The sequence below is a fragment of the Aotus nancymaae genome, unplaced genomic scaffold (assembly GCF_030222135.1).
Source record: "Aotus nancymaae isolate 86718 unplaced genomic scaffold, 86718_ANA_hifiasm-v0.15.2.pri h1tg000021l, whole genome shotgun sequence".
In the NCBI taxonomy this organism is placed as follows: Eukaryota; Metazoa; Chordata; class Mammalia; order Primates; family Aotidae; genus Aotus; species Aotus nancymaae.
The window spans coordinates 13929134-13941607 of NW_026988433.1; the positions used below are offsets into that span (position 1 = coordinate 13929134).

Consider the following 12474-nt stretch of genomic DNA (forward strand, 5'->3'; position numbering starts at 1 on the left):
TTCTTTCATCTTTCTCCCTTAGTGGATAATCAAGTCAGTTGTGGACTGTGTGTGTGTGTGTGTGCACACGCGCGTAGTTTTTTGGGCCCACATGGTATTGAAAAAACAATGAGTTTGAATATTTTAAAATCAGGAGATTTTAAAATGAGAAAATTCAGGTTCTCTTGAAAAATGGGAAGATTTGGCAACATGGAGCCGAGAGTAGGGTTCTATCTGGCATTCATCTATCGAGTTCTCCAATTTCCCACAGTCCTAACCTTGTCTATTTCCCTCACCTGCCTGTCCCCAGGAATGTTTTCAGCCCCTGCTCTGGAGGGAAGAAACAGTCTAATTCCACACTTAGGACATTTCCACAGGGCCTTGCACAGCTCCTGCAGATCCAAGTTGGCTATTTTGGGCTATTTACTTAATCTTCATCACTATAGCTCAGTCTCAGTTTAGGAAATAGTCATGTTGCTCATTAACAGTCACTGACTACTTTTGGTGCCTCCTTATTTTTTAAAGCCACCATCTCATTTAATTCTCACTGCAGCCCAGGGAGATGGCTGTTGCTATCCCATTTTACAGATGAGCAAATCAACCAAGCACCAACAAGGTATAGTGCTTGCCCAATACCACCCAGCTGGTAATGGCAGGGTCTAGGTTTGAATCTAGGTCTTTGGACTCCAAAATCTGTGTACTTCCTCTCAGCCATGAAGAAGATCTCAAAGAAAAATAATTCTACCAAAGAACTCTGGTTACTCGTTGCACATACTGGAGTGCTACAGAGCAAAGAAGTTGAAAACCTGGGCTTTGGAGTTAGCCTGCCTGGATGTTATCATTGATTCTAGATTCTGTGGTCCTTGGGCAAGTGACTTTTCTTTTCTTTTTTTATTTTATTTTTTTTGAGATGGAGTCTCTCTCTGTGGCCCAGGCTGGAGTGCAGTGGTGCGATCTCAGCTCACTGCAACCTCTGCCTCCCGGATTCAAGGGATTCTTGTGCCTCAGCTTCCTGAGTAGCTGGGAATACAGGTGCCCACTGCCACGTCAAGCTAATTTTTGTATTTTTAGTAGAGATGGGGTTTCATCATGTTGGCTAGGCTGGTCTCAAACTCCTGACCTCAAGTAATCTGCCTGCCTCAGCCTCTCAAAGTACTGGGATTACAGGCACAAGTCACTCACTGTGCCCAGCTGACTTTGCTTTTCTAAGCCTCAGTTTCCTTATTTGTAAGAAGAAGTTCCTAATACCTGCTTCATAGGGTTGGTTATGTTTGCTGAAGACTAAGATAATGCATAAAAAATGCTTCCAAAAAGGTCGCCTAAGGCACTCCATAGATGCTGCTAACATATATGCACATATATATAGTGTGTGTGTGTGTATATATATATATATATAGTATATATATAGTGTGTATATATAAAGTATATATATAGTGTGTATATATAAAGTATATATATAGTGTGTATATATAAAAAGTATATATATATATGTATATAGTGTGTATGTGTATATATGCTATACATATAACCAAAAATCCAAAATATTTACAGGTTTGTTTGGAAGACTGAAGACGTGAGCTGAGCAGTGTGAACGTGTATGGCATGCAGCAGGTGCTACTTAAGTCTTCTTTAGCTCCCTGTCTCCCTCCCTGCTTTTTGCTTCTGAGTACCCCATATAGACAGAGGACACTGAGCCGTGTATGAGAACACCATACCATGGGACCTTTAATTAGAACAGAGACATGTTTCATACAGGCTGTAAAACCAGAAACCCCAGGAAGGTTATGCTTAGCTTAACCTTAGGAGACCAGAAATCAAGCAAGCCATGGCTGCTGTGTCACTGGGCAGAGGACAGGGTCCCAGGATGCTGGAGGACACAGCAGCTTCTTTCCCTCTGATGTGGATGCTTCAGGCAAAGGCTGTCTGGTCAGGCTGAGCTGGGCTGGTGGTGGGTCCTCGACTTGGGAATTTTCCAGAGGAGATTCCCAGCCTCCAATGTAGAGAAGTGGCCTTGGGGTGCACCATGTCCCCTAGGCCAATGTGGTGGATGACGCTAGGTCCTTGGCCAATCATTGCTTGGGGAAATAGCTAAGAATTGGGAGAAAAAAGACACTGTGCAGAGAGAAGTTCTCACAGCATAGTGCCCCAGAGAAAAAGCTACCACGGGAACGCTGGACATTGAGTCAAGCCGATCTGAGCTCAAGGGAGCTTGGGCATGTCAACTCCCTTTCCTGGGCCTCAGTTTCTCCTCTGAAAAGTGACAATGTGACCTATGTCACTGGATTATTTGAACGATTGTACAAAAATATAGCCTGACAATGAACAGTGGTTAAATCCAGAGCAGGGCAAGGTAAGCCCATCTTGGTCTCTCCCGTGATGACTTTCGACCACGGGTCTTGGAGAGAAGTTCAGACTAAATATAGAGGGCTTTAACCCAGGACACAAGAGTTATCGAGGTGACAGCAGCGTAAGGTCTCCCATATATGACTGTGGTACTCAGCGACTGTGACCTCACTCTGAAAATGAATTCCAGGCCCCACTTTTTTGTTTCCTTCCTTGGTTTACACCATTTAATCTACAGTCAGCAGAAGGGACACAAGGGACAATATATCCAACAGTATGGAGTCCATAGCATCAGGACTTGAGCCCCCCTTTCCCCCACCTTGCAGATAATATATAGGACAAGCCCCATTTTACAGATGACAAGACTGAGGCTAGAGATCGATTCTATTTCATTCAGACAGATACACAGGCCAAATAAACACATAGGAATACCATGGCAGTCTTTTTGGCTTGGCTTGTTAGAAGATGAGGCATAGCTTTTCTTGGTCAGACAAAAAGGGTTTACAATTTTTCTTTCTTTTTTTTCAAGGAGTTGTGACTTTTTAATAGAAGTTGGTTCATGCGTAGGCATTTTATTCCTTAATTAATTTCCATCTAAATGAGGTTTTCCCGGAGATAACAAGTGTTTTAGTTCCATTTGAGCCTAATTTGTATGACTGAAGCCTCTGTTTCTGCCAATTTCAATTTGCTTGGTGATTCTTGCACTCATTACCTGGGCAGTAATGCCCCTGCTGCAGACAGCAGCACCCAGAGTTGGGAGATGAATCAATTTTCAACAGCAATTCAGCGAAAGAGGTGGTCCTTCTCTTTTTCCAATACCAGTCAATAAACAGGAAATAAATTATTAAATAAGCTGTATTCTGATGGGGGTCCCCCATCATAGTATTTACAATGCAAAACAACAGCCACAAGAAGAGCTAAAATAAACCACAAAAACTTTAACTCCAAAAACAACAACCACAGATAGAGGAGAGATGACTTTTGGGTCAGCATCATTGGCTCATTGGTGCAGAAGTGAGAAGAACAAGGTTTCAATAAAGCATTGCTCAATGACATTGAATCTAGCGTACGTTTTTCAGCTGGACTCAGTTGGCCAGTGAGGGAGGAGGCATGTTTGGAGGAATCCTGTTTTTGACTTTATTTTACTATTAGACAAAATTTTCTGTTCAGCTAAAGAGGAAAGCGGGGCAAGACACATGCGCATGAGACCGTTTGCAACATCTGTGAAAAAGAAGAGATGAAAAGAAGCCAGCAGAAGAAAAGGCGAAAGTTGGACTGGAGAAGAACCATGTGCTTTCTTCACCTTTGAGAACACCCTGAATTTTGGCCTCTCCAAGCAAACCCTTTTGCAAAACAGGATGGGTCTGAGCAAATGAAGTGATGGGGCTCTCTGAGACGGAGACCTTGGTTCTAACATCTTAATTTTATTCTGCTTCTGAAAGATCAAGGGTCCTTCAAAGAAGGGAAGGAATGGTCACTAAGTGGGGGGTTTTGAGCTAATTAGCATTGCCTAATTAACGGAAGGGAAATCAAATCTTGCTTTTCATTTTTACTCTCAGGATAGAGAACCTCCCAAACACGCCTGGGGCTCTTTTCCTTTTCCCTCTGAGTTTCTGCGAAGCTCCCTCTGTCTTTGGGGATGCTCTCAGGCCTCAGGCCAACATTTTGAATTTTTATCCCCCAAGCCCCTCCATTTAACAGAGGTGGGAACTTTGCCCCAGGAAAAGGGAGCAATGTATCCAGTTTCTGTCATCCAGTGTCCATCCATAGCGGGAAGGTCAGAGGCTTGGGATGCACGATGTTTGACCGCAAGACACATCCCCCTCCCACTTTGGATGTTGGTTTTTGAGATAAACCCTCACCACGAGGAGCATTCTGGTGATCTGTCGTATTCCCTGGAAGCAGAAGATAATGAGGGTGACATAGGTGTAGGAACAGCAATACCAGGAATGAGAGGTTCTGGTTAATTAAGATTACCAGTGCCTCAAGCAGCACATTGTTTTTGGAAAGAAAAAAAGGAAATGTAAAAGAAAGTAGAGAAACACACCAAGTGAGAGAGAGAAAGACAGAGATTTTCCCGAAGTAGGCATCTAAGCAACCTTCTTGTAAACTTCCCCCAGGAAAGGGGCACTCCCTTGCTTTGGGTTAAGGCTGGGTAGTCACATTGCCAGGGAAACAACCAGGGATGTTGCAAAAGTCTCAGTAAACCCAAAGCTGGACTAGGCAAGCTGGAAATTGCAAGGCAGTGGACAGTCACTTTGGAAAGGGCAAGAGTTGCCTCCAGCCAGCAGCCAGAAGACACTCCCAGTTGGTGAGATAAGCAGGACTGATAAAGATCTCTGGATCCGGGGCCCTTCCAGGATGGGTTAGGAAATGATCTTCTTGGCAGGGTCCTGTGGAACATCTGGCTGCTCCTTCCACATTTTTTTTCTTTTCTAATTTGAGAAATAGCTTTGTGCTTGCCCCCGACAAACAGCAGGAGATCATAGATAAAGGCTTTTGCTTTTGGGTTGGTGGGTCTCACCCAGGATGGCCGATGCCTCTTCACAAGGCAGCCTTCAAATCTCAGGGTACAGAGAGAAATTAGGTACTGTGGAGTGGAAGCACATGTAACATACATGAAACCAACTAGGTGTGCTCAGAGAAGCTAGGGAGTGGTCCTGCTATGTGCCTTGGAGTGAGGGTGAGATTAAGGTGTGTGTCTTCCCTCAGTCAGTTCAGTTCCCACCTCCATTCTCATGGTGTGAGCACCTCATCAACCACACGTGCAATTCCAGTACTAAACCAGACATCATTTTCATCCACCATGACCCTCAAAATACAAGGCAACTACTTCAGTAAGTACTCAACTGAAGCCTTGTCAATCTGCTAAGATATAGCACATCTGTCTCCAGTCTGGGGCCTCCCTAAGGGACGTTCACAAGGGATTTAGACTTTGGGCAGCCTTGGCCCCATGTGCCAACTTTCAACTCCCGCCTCCGCCTAAGTTGCAACTCCACTATGTCAGTTCATCACCGTAGCTCATAAGCCTCTGGGCTGTTTGCATCTTTTTGATACCCCAGGGAGGTATCTCGGGAACAGGAGGCTGGGGCACAGGCTTAACTCTCCTGGACTCTGGGTTAAGTGATGAACCTTGGGACAGATGTGCCTCCTTCTGGGCCAACTCCAGGGTGTTCCAGGCTTAGAGCCTTGAGGGAGAAAGCCAATAGCTCAGTCACCTTTGGCTTCTCAAATCTCATCCGTAAAAACAGGAGAAAAAAAGAGAGATGCACAAAAATAATTTAGGAGGAGACCCCCCCAACACACACACACACACACACACACACACACACCCGCTCTGTATAAATAAATAAATAATTAAATACTGCTAATGGTGCGAAAGAGAGAGGCAGTCATCACATAAATAAATAAATAAACAGATAAATAAATAAAATAAATAAAAAGGTTTGCTAGGAGCCCTAGGCAAAATGGTCCCCTAGAGTTGTCTCGATGAAGGCAGTCCGAAGGCGAGGCTCCGTTGCCTCTCACAGCTGTCCTGCTAAGAAGCTTTTTGGTGGCTCCGGGAAGCCTTTGTCTCCATGGAGGGAGACTGAAGTCCAGTCTGGGTTCCTGGGCAGGGACGAGGGTTATTTACAGTGGCTGTACATGCCCTCCCCAGGGCATCTGCCCCTGTCCCAGTCACCTGCCATCTGGCCTTTTGCGGTGACAGCATTGGCATCCATTAGTCTTTGTGGGTGGGGCTTAGGTCTGGGCCAGAGGCCTGGCAAGGGAAGGCTGATCATCCACTGCCGCCTGGGGGCCTCGATCCTCTCTCCTGATGGAGGAAGGACTGTTGTGGTGGTGGCTGCATGGCTGTCTCTAACCTCGTGGGTTGATAGGATGGGAAAGATTGGGTAGAGGAGAGGTCACTGCTTCCAAGAGAAAGGACTGTTTTCCAAATGTTTTCCCTGGGGTGGGAGGGATAAAGAATGTTTGGTCCCTGCTTTTCCATAACCCAAAATATCCAAAAGCTGGATCTGTCCTCTCTCTGTGGCTCCCTCCATGCCCTGTCCCACTGCTGTTGCCACCACAAACTTGAAACTCACCCACAAGCCTCCGGAAAGCCAGTCAGCTGGTGAGGGGGATGCCCAAGAGTTTATTTTAAGGATCTTATTCCTCACCTCCCTGTTCTTAGAGCCTTCTGTGGATGAAGCAGCTGGTGGTATTTATGTACCAGAGATCAGCTTACCCTCTCTGCCCAGCTCTGGGCAGGGGGAACTTGGGGTGAGGGCAGAAATAAGGGTGAGTCTTTCCCAGGCTGGCAAAAAACCTCAGAAGCCAGCAGGAGCCCAAGACAGGGCACATCCAAGCCCCTCTCCCCTGGACTCTGGATTTGGGTCTTTTCCCCCAAACCTGAGCTGCTGTGCCCCATCCTGGCAAAATTCCTGAGAGGCAAGGGGAGTGGCATAACCCGAAAGGTGGGTGGGTAGGTGCCAGGCTGCACTGGGTGGCATCCAGGGCGTGGCAGCCTGGGCAGAGGGGAGAGGGCTGGCAGGCGCCCACTGGATGGTAAAGTCAGACTGGCTGGCGCTGGGGCCTGGCAACCAGCCATGGCACTGGGGAATGTTCAGCAGATGGTCCCGTGGAATTAAGTTGGTGCCAGCAAGTGAGGCTGAGGCGTATTTGGGAAATGGGGCTGGAGACCAACATGTCCTGATTCTCCCACTATCTCCTTTCTTGTGAGGTTGCAGAGCCCCTGTGAACGGCCAAGAAGTGTTTTGTGTCAGCCATACAGTGGCCTCTCCATGGCTGGGATCTGCTGGGCCCTGTGCCCTGACCATGCTGAGATATTGGGAGCAGCAGACTGACCCCTTCCATTTTTTGCTATCTATCTTCATAACCAGAGAACCCATCTCCTATCTCCTGACGCCTCCCACCAAGTCAAATGTCCATGTCTGGTATACAAGGATATCCCTTCTTCTAGGACCCAAGTGTCTTCCAGCCTTTGCTCTGGCCTGTTTGAGGAAGTTAAAGGCCTCACCCCCTTATCTTGAACCTGAACTGCCATTGGTCACCTCTTCCACATCTACCCAACATGGGGGTCCATCCACGTGCAGCCATGAGGTTGGAGGAGGGGAGCATCGGGGGAGGTGGGGAGAATTCCCATGGGCCTCCTGTGAGCAGTGGGTGAGGAGAACGGTCTCCACATTTTCCTGGCCAGGGCTCAATTTCTGAGTCACGGACCCATTGTTTCTTACAAAACCTTGAGGTTTTCTTTTCTTTTCTTTTTGTGCCACAAGAGGATGGTTCTCTCCATTGGCCCAGGCCTGAGCTGGGCCCCAGGATGGTGCTGGTAGGGGCTCCTAGCAGCTTGACCTAGAGGGTGAAACCCCCATACCCTCTTCTCCTCTTCCCCCAGGCAAGCAGGAAGGACAGGTATAGGAGCCCTCACTATCTGTCACCAAGGAGAAGGCGGGGAGGGCAGGTGGTTGGGGGAGGCTGGCAGCGCGAAGGGGCCCCCACGGGCAGCTGGCTCAGGGGCACTTAGCGCCTCGTGCTGGAGTAGCTGTCTGCTGAGCTGTAGCTCCGGCTCCGGCTCCTGCTCCGGCTCCGGCTCCTGCTCCGGCTCCGGCTGCGGGAGCCCAGGCTGGGACTGCGGGAGCTAGAGCTGCTGCTTGTGCGGGTCCGGCTCCGGCTCCGACTCCGGCTCCGACTCCGGCTCCGGGAGTAGCTGCGGCTGGCCGAGCGGCTACTGCTGCTGCTGTACCAGGAGGAGGTGCTGCTGAGGCTGCCGGATGAAGAGGGGCTGGGCCGATAGTAGGGGATGGGGCGTTTCCGGGCACTGCAGAGAGCAGAGAGAGGAGGGATGAGGGCCGGTCCCTCCCAACCTCCCGGCAGAGAGCCCTAGTCTTGTCCTAAGGAAAACCAGTATCCTCCCTTTTCCCAGTCCCTTACGAAAAAATCCTCCCTTTCCACTTCCCTTGCAGTCCTAAGAACACATCAAAGTAAAAAGTCTCAGCTTAGTGCTAGTATGTCTTGAAAAATGATTATCTCACTCTTTTCTTCCCCCCATGAAGCAAGCCTGGGGCTCAAAGCCTCCAGCTTGCAACAGAATCTACATCTAAACTTTAATCATAGTTTTGTTTTGCTATTTTTACTTTTACTAGAATCATCTATTTATGGCAAAAGAGGCTAATTTTCCATTTACTGTAGCATATCAAGTTTCCTTTAGAAATAAATGTATGAACCTTTTAAAAGGGTCATATCTATTTAAAGAAAATTAAGAATAGTACAGTTGATAAGCAGACAAGGCATACGTGGTCAAGATGCTGCTGAATGACTGAAAATTGGGAAATACTGAATGGGTTAATCAAGATGAATTATTTGAGATTGACTAAAGAAACTAAACAGCCTTTTGGAAATGCCACTCTCTGCCTTAGCCTTCCTCCAAGTTGATCCCATAGATAATAATACCAACAACTTCCATTTTGTGCTTACTATTCTGGCCACTTACTAGCTGTGTGACGTTGGATCAAGGAAGTGGGTTTAGGAATTATATATATTATATTAATTATATTCTTTTCAGACGGTGTCTTGCTCTGTCACCCAGGTTGGAATGCAGTAGCGCAATCTCAGCTCACTGCAACCTCCACCCTTGGGCTCAAATGATCCTCCCACCTCAGATTCTGGTGTAGATGGGACCACAGGCGCACACTACCATGCCTGGCTAGTGTTTTGTATTTTTGGTAGAGAAGGAGTCTTGCCATGTTGCCCAGGCAGGTCTAAAACTCCTGAGCTCAAGCAATCCACCCACCTTTGCCTCCCAAGGGTTACAAGCTGAGGCAGGGTGGTCTGCGGGATATTTGAGAAGGGGACTGCATCACCCTAGTCTTGCTATCTGGAGCACACATTCTTTTTCCTCCTCTAAGTCATCTCCAGGGAGGATCCCTGATTCCTCAGTCCAATCTCTGGCCTGAGTGGCAGATCCTTGGAAGACCAGAAACAAGAGCCCAGCCCAATCTTAGGGCAGCATTCAGCTATTCTCCCAGCTTTCAAGGCCTGAGAAATTTGCTTGTGCTCAGACTTCTCTGCTAGAGCTTTTCTCTTCTGAGGCCTTACTTGTTCGAGGAAACGTATCCACCTATTCTGACCATTCAGTCAACGACAATGGCACATTGTGTGCTCTACATTTAAGTTTACAAAGCACGCTCATGTCTTTTTGCCCCTTTTCATTTCATCCTCATGATACTTCTGGGAGTTATTTCCTCCAATATCTCATGGGTGAGAAAACTGAGGCTCAGGAAGGTAAGAGCCTTTCCCAGGTCACCTGCAAAGAGGCACATCCAGGATTCCACTCCACATCCAGTGCTCTCTGGCTTATCCACCGTGGCTCCCTCAAGGTACTTTTGGCATCCAAGCAATCCTGTTAACCCTCTCCTCACTTGATTCAAGGTATAATTACATATAGGTTTATTTAAGCCTGATAGCTGAGTGTACAGGTCTGAGGCTCTGTCTCCACTGCCTGGGATCCACTACGAGGCCAAGGTCCTACCCTATTGATTGGCCTCCATTCCCTGGCCTGACGCCACTCTCTCCCAGCTCGGTCTCCCCGGCCCCAGCTCCGCCTCCCCGGCCCCAGCTCCACCCCCAGGCCTCGACCACACCCCCAGGCCACACCGGATCTTCAGGGTGGCCCCGCCTGTGGCCCCCGTCCCCTTCTTGCAGGCCCTGCTGGTTGAGATGGGAGACTCAGTCCCGAGGCTTTGAACAGACATATAATTTCAATGATGTTGGGGTTGGGGGACCTTAAGCTTCCACCAACCTGAATCCCAGCCCCAGGCAGGCCTAGGGAGAGCCTGAGGCTCAAACGCGTAAGAATGGGGGTGGAACGAGGGTGAAGGTGGGACTCCCCCGCCCCCTGGCCTTGCCTGGTTATCCTCCGGGCCTCCAGGTGGCTCGGGGAGTCTCTCCGGCGCTTCCTCATGGGCGAGTAGGACCGACGTCTCCGACGCGCTCGCTCGCGCTCCCGCTGCTGCGAGTCCTTCTCACTGTATTTGGGATCCCGTTCCCTGAAGGGGCGCGGGGGTTTACTGGGGAGCTGGGGCTGGGCTGAATTTTCTGCGTGAGCGCGTGGGAGAGGGACACTCACTTCCTTTCTTTCCCACCCCCACTGGGTCAGGGGATGGGATCTGCGTGGAGCCGCAAGCGAGACGGGAAGGAGGGTGACAGGAAGCAGGATGATGGGGCTGTGGGAAAAGTCTGCGAGAGTTAGTGCCGTAGGGGTGGGGGCTGGGCGTGTGCAGGGGTGTCAGCCTTTGCAGGTGGGCATCACAGCGGTGCAGGTGCCGCAGGGGTGTGAGGACGTGAATGTTACGCGGGCCTTGGTGCTTGGGTAAGGACTGGGGGCTCTGAATAGAGGGATGGTGGGTAGAGGCTGAGGGCTGGGCATGTGAATTGGGGTGTGTCTGTGGGAGTGTTTGGGCTGGAGACATTAGGAAACAAGGATATATTTGGTGCCTCGCTGCCACTCCTGATTGGGCAAAGGCAACTGCAAGAATGCTGAGTCAGGGTCAGACCTAAGAGGTAGAAGGCCCGAGAACGACGAGGCGGGGCCAGAGAGGAGAATCAGAGCAAAGGGGTGGAGTCTAGGGCGGGCCTAGCTTGAGCGGCGGGACCAGCGCCTGGGGCGGGGCCGGTACCTGCTGGGACTGTAGCGGGAGTAGCTGGGGCTGCGGCGGGACCGAGAGCTTCTGCTGGGCGGGCTCCTCTTGCCAGACTTGGAGGAATAGCTGGGAGAGCGGGAGTAGGACCTGGGGGAGAGGTAACAGCCTCTGAGGAGCCTGCTAAGTGTCCGCCTGGGTTATCCAAGACGGCTTGTACTTTATTCAGTGGGTCCCTGGGCGATGACCTTTTTCTTTCTGGAAAACAGGCGGAGGAACTGGGCCCAGGTCAAAGAGTGAAAGCCCCTCCCCACGGGTGGTTAATAATAATACCAACAACTTCTATTTTGTGCTTACTATCCTGGCCGCTTACTAGCTGTGTGACGTTGGCAGATGATTTCGCTTCTCTGGGCAAGTTTTCTTGTCCATAAAATGCAGGTAATAATAGTTCTTACCCTATACAATTGTAAATTGAATGAGTGTATTCAGGTAAATCACTTAGCATATTGGCACCTATGCTAAGTACCAATTAGACAGGACACAGGAAATATTAGCTATGACTGTGACATATTGTATTATGTGCCAGACTGAACCAACGCTTTGTGTTCATCATTTCATTTAATCCTCAACACATCTTAGGGTTAGGTACTATTATCAATTTCGCTTCACAGATGGAGAAACAGAGACACAGAGAGGTGATGCACTTTGCTCAACAGAGCTGGTAGAAGATGTGAACCCACGTCTGTTTGCCTCTAAACCAAACTGAATTCAGATCTGTTTGGTTGCAAAGTGCTCTTGATTTCTGTAGACTAGATTATTATGCATCTAAATGACTAATCCTTATGCTCCTCCCAGTTTTCTTTGCTCTGCGAATGCCTCCCGCTTTTAGAGAACAGGAGCAGGAATAGCTCTCCCATTATCAGTGTCCTGGGCAGCGTCCAGGTATGGTCTCTGGAAAAATGTGCTTTTGCCAGCTTATGCTTCGGCTGTTCATTGTGAGATATAAGAAAGAGTCAAGATGAAACATGTTTTTGGACACTCTGAAAGGATAGTGTCAGGTATTTCTATTCACTGCACCATGGAGTTCCTTTTCTGTAGAGCCATATGAGTCATTTTTCCTACACTTAAAAACCTGAAATAGCTGTTCCTGTGAGCAACTGGTTCAAGTCTTATCTTTTTGTTGTTGTTGTTAATAATATAACAAATAATGAAGTAATTTTCCTCTTTGCTTTGTCTGTCAGGGAGCTCAGATGTCATATTTGCAGCTTACCTCCATAGCAACTATACAGAATGGTAGGACATGCTTTTGGGACTTTCTCCTGACTTTGTATATTTCTTTCCTTAATTTTCCTTTTAGCCTGATTTGCTCTTCTATTTATGTCATTCTATCATGTTGAACGTTTTTGTCAGCTGCCTTGTCTCATTTTTTGGAATGGACCAGTCTTGAGATGAACGGCTAAATAAGCAACTGTTTTTTGATTGTATAGTTGTAAAAGAGGCTCCTATTGGGAAT

The 12474-nt window shown here is 48.3% G+C and overlaps 1 protein-coding gene across 1 annotated transcript in view; it reads right to left on the reverse strand.

Annotated features, from left to right (window-relative positions):
- Positions 1-1680: 1680 nt before the first annotated feature.
- The window catches only part of SRRM4 (serine/arginine repetitive matrix 4), a 171787-nt gene continuing 160993 nt past the window's right edge, over positions 1681-12474 (reverse strand). The window contains exons 11-13 of the mRNA XM_064379742.1: positions 11001-11111; positions 10230-10370; positions 1681-8143 (exon numbers count right to left, since the gene is read on the reverse strand). Of these exons, the coding sequence (XP_064235812.1) occupies positions 7846-8143; positions 10230-10370; positions 11001-11111 (550 nt within the window). The 3' untranslated portion in view covers positions 1681-7845. The remainder of the gene's footprint in view (positions 8144-10229; positions 10371-11000; positions 11112-12474) is intronic.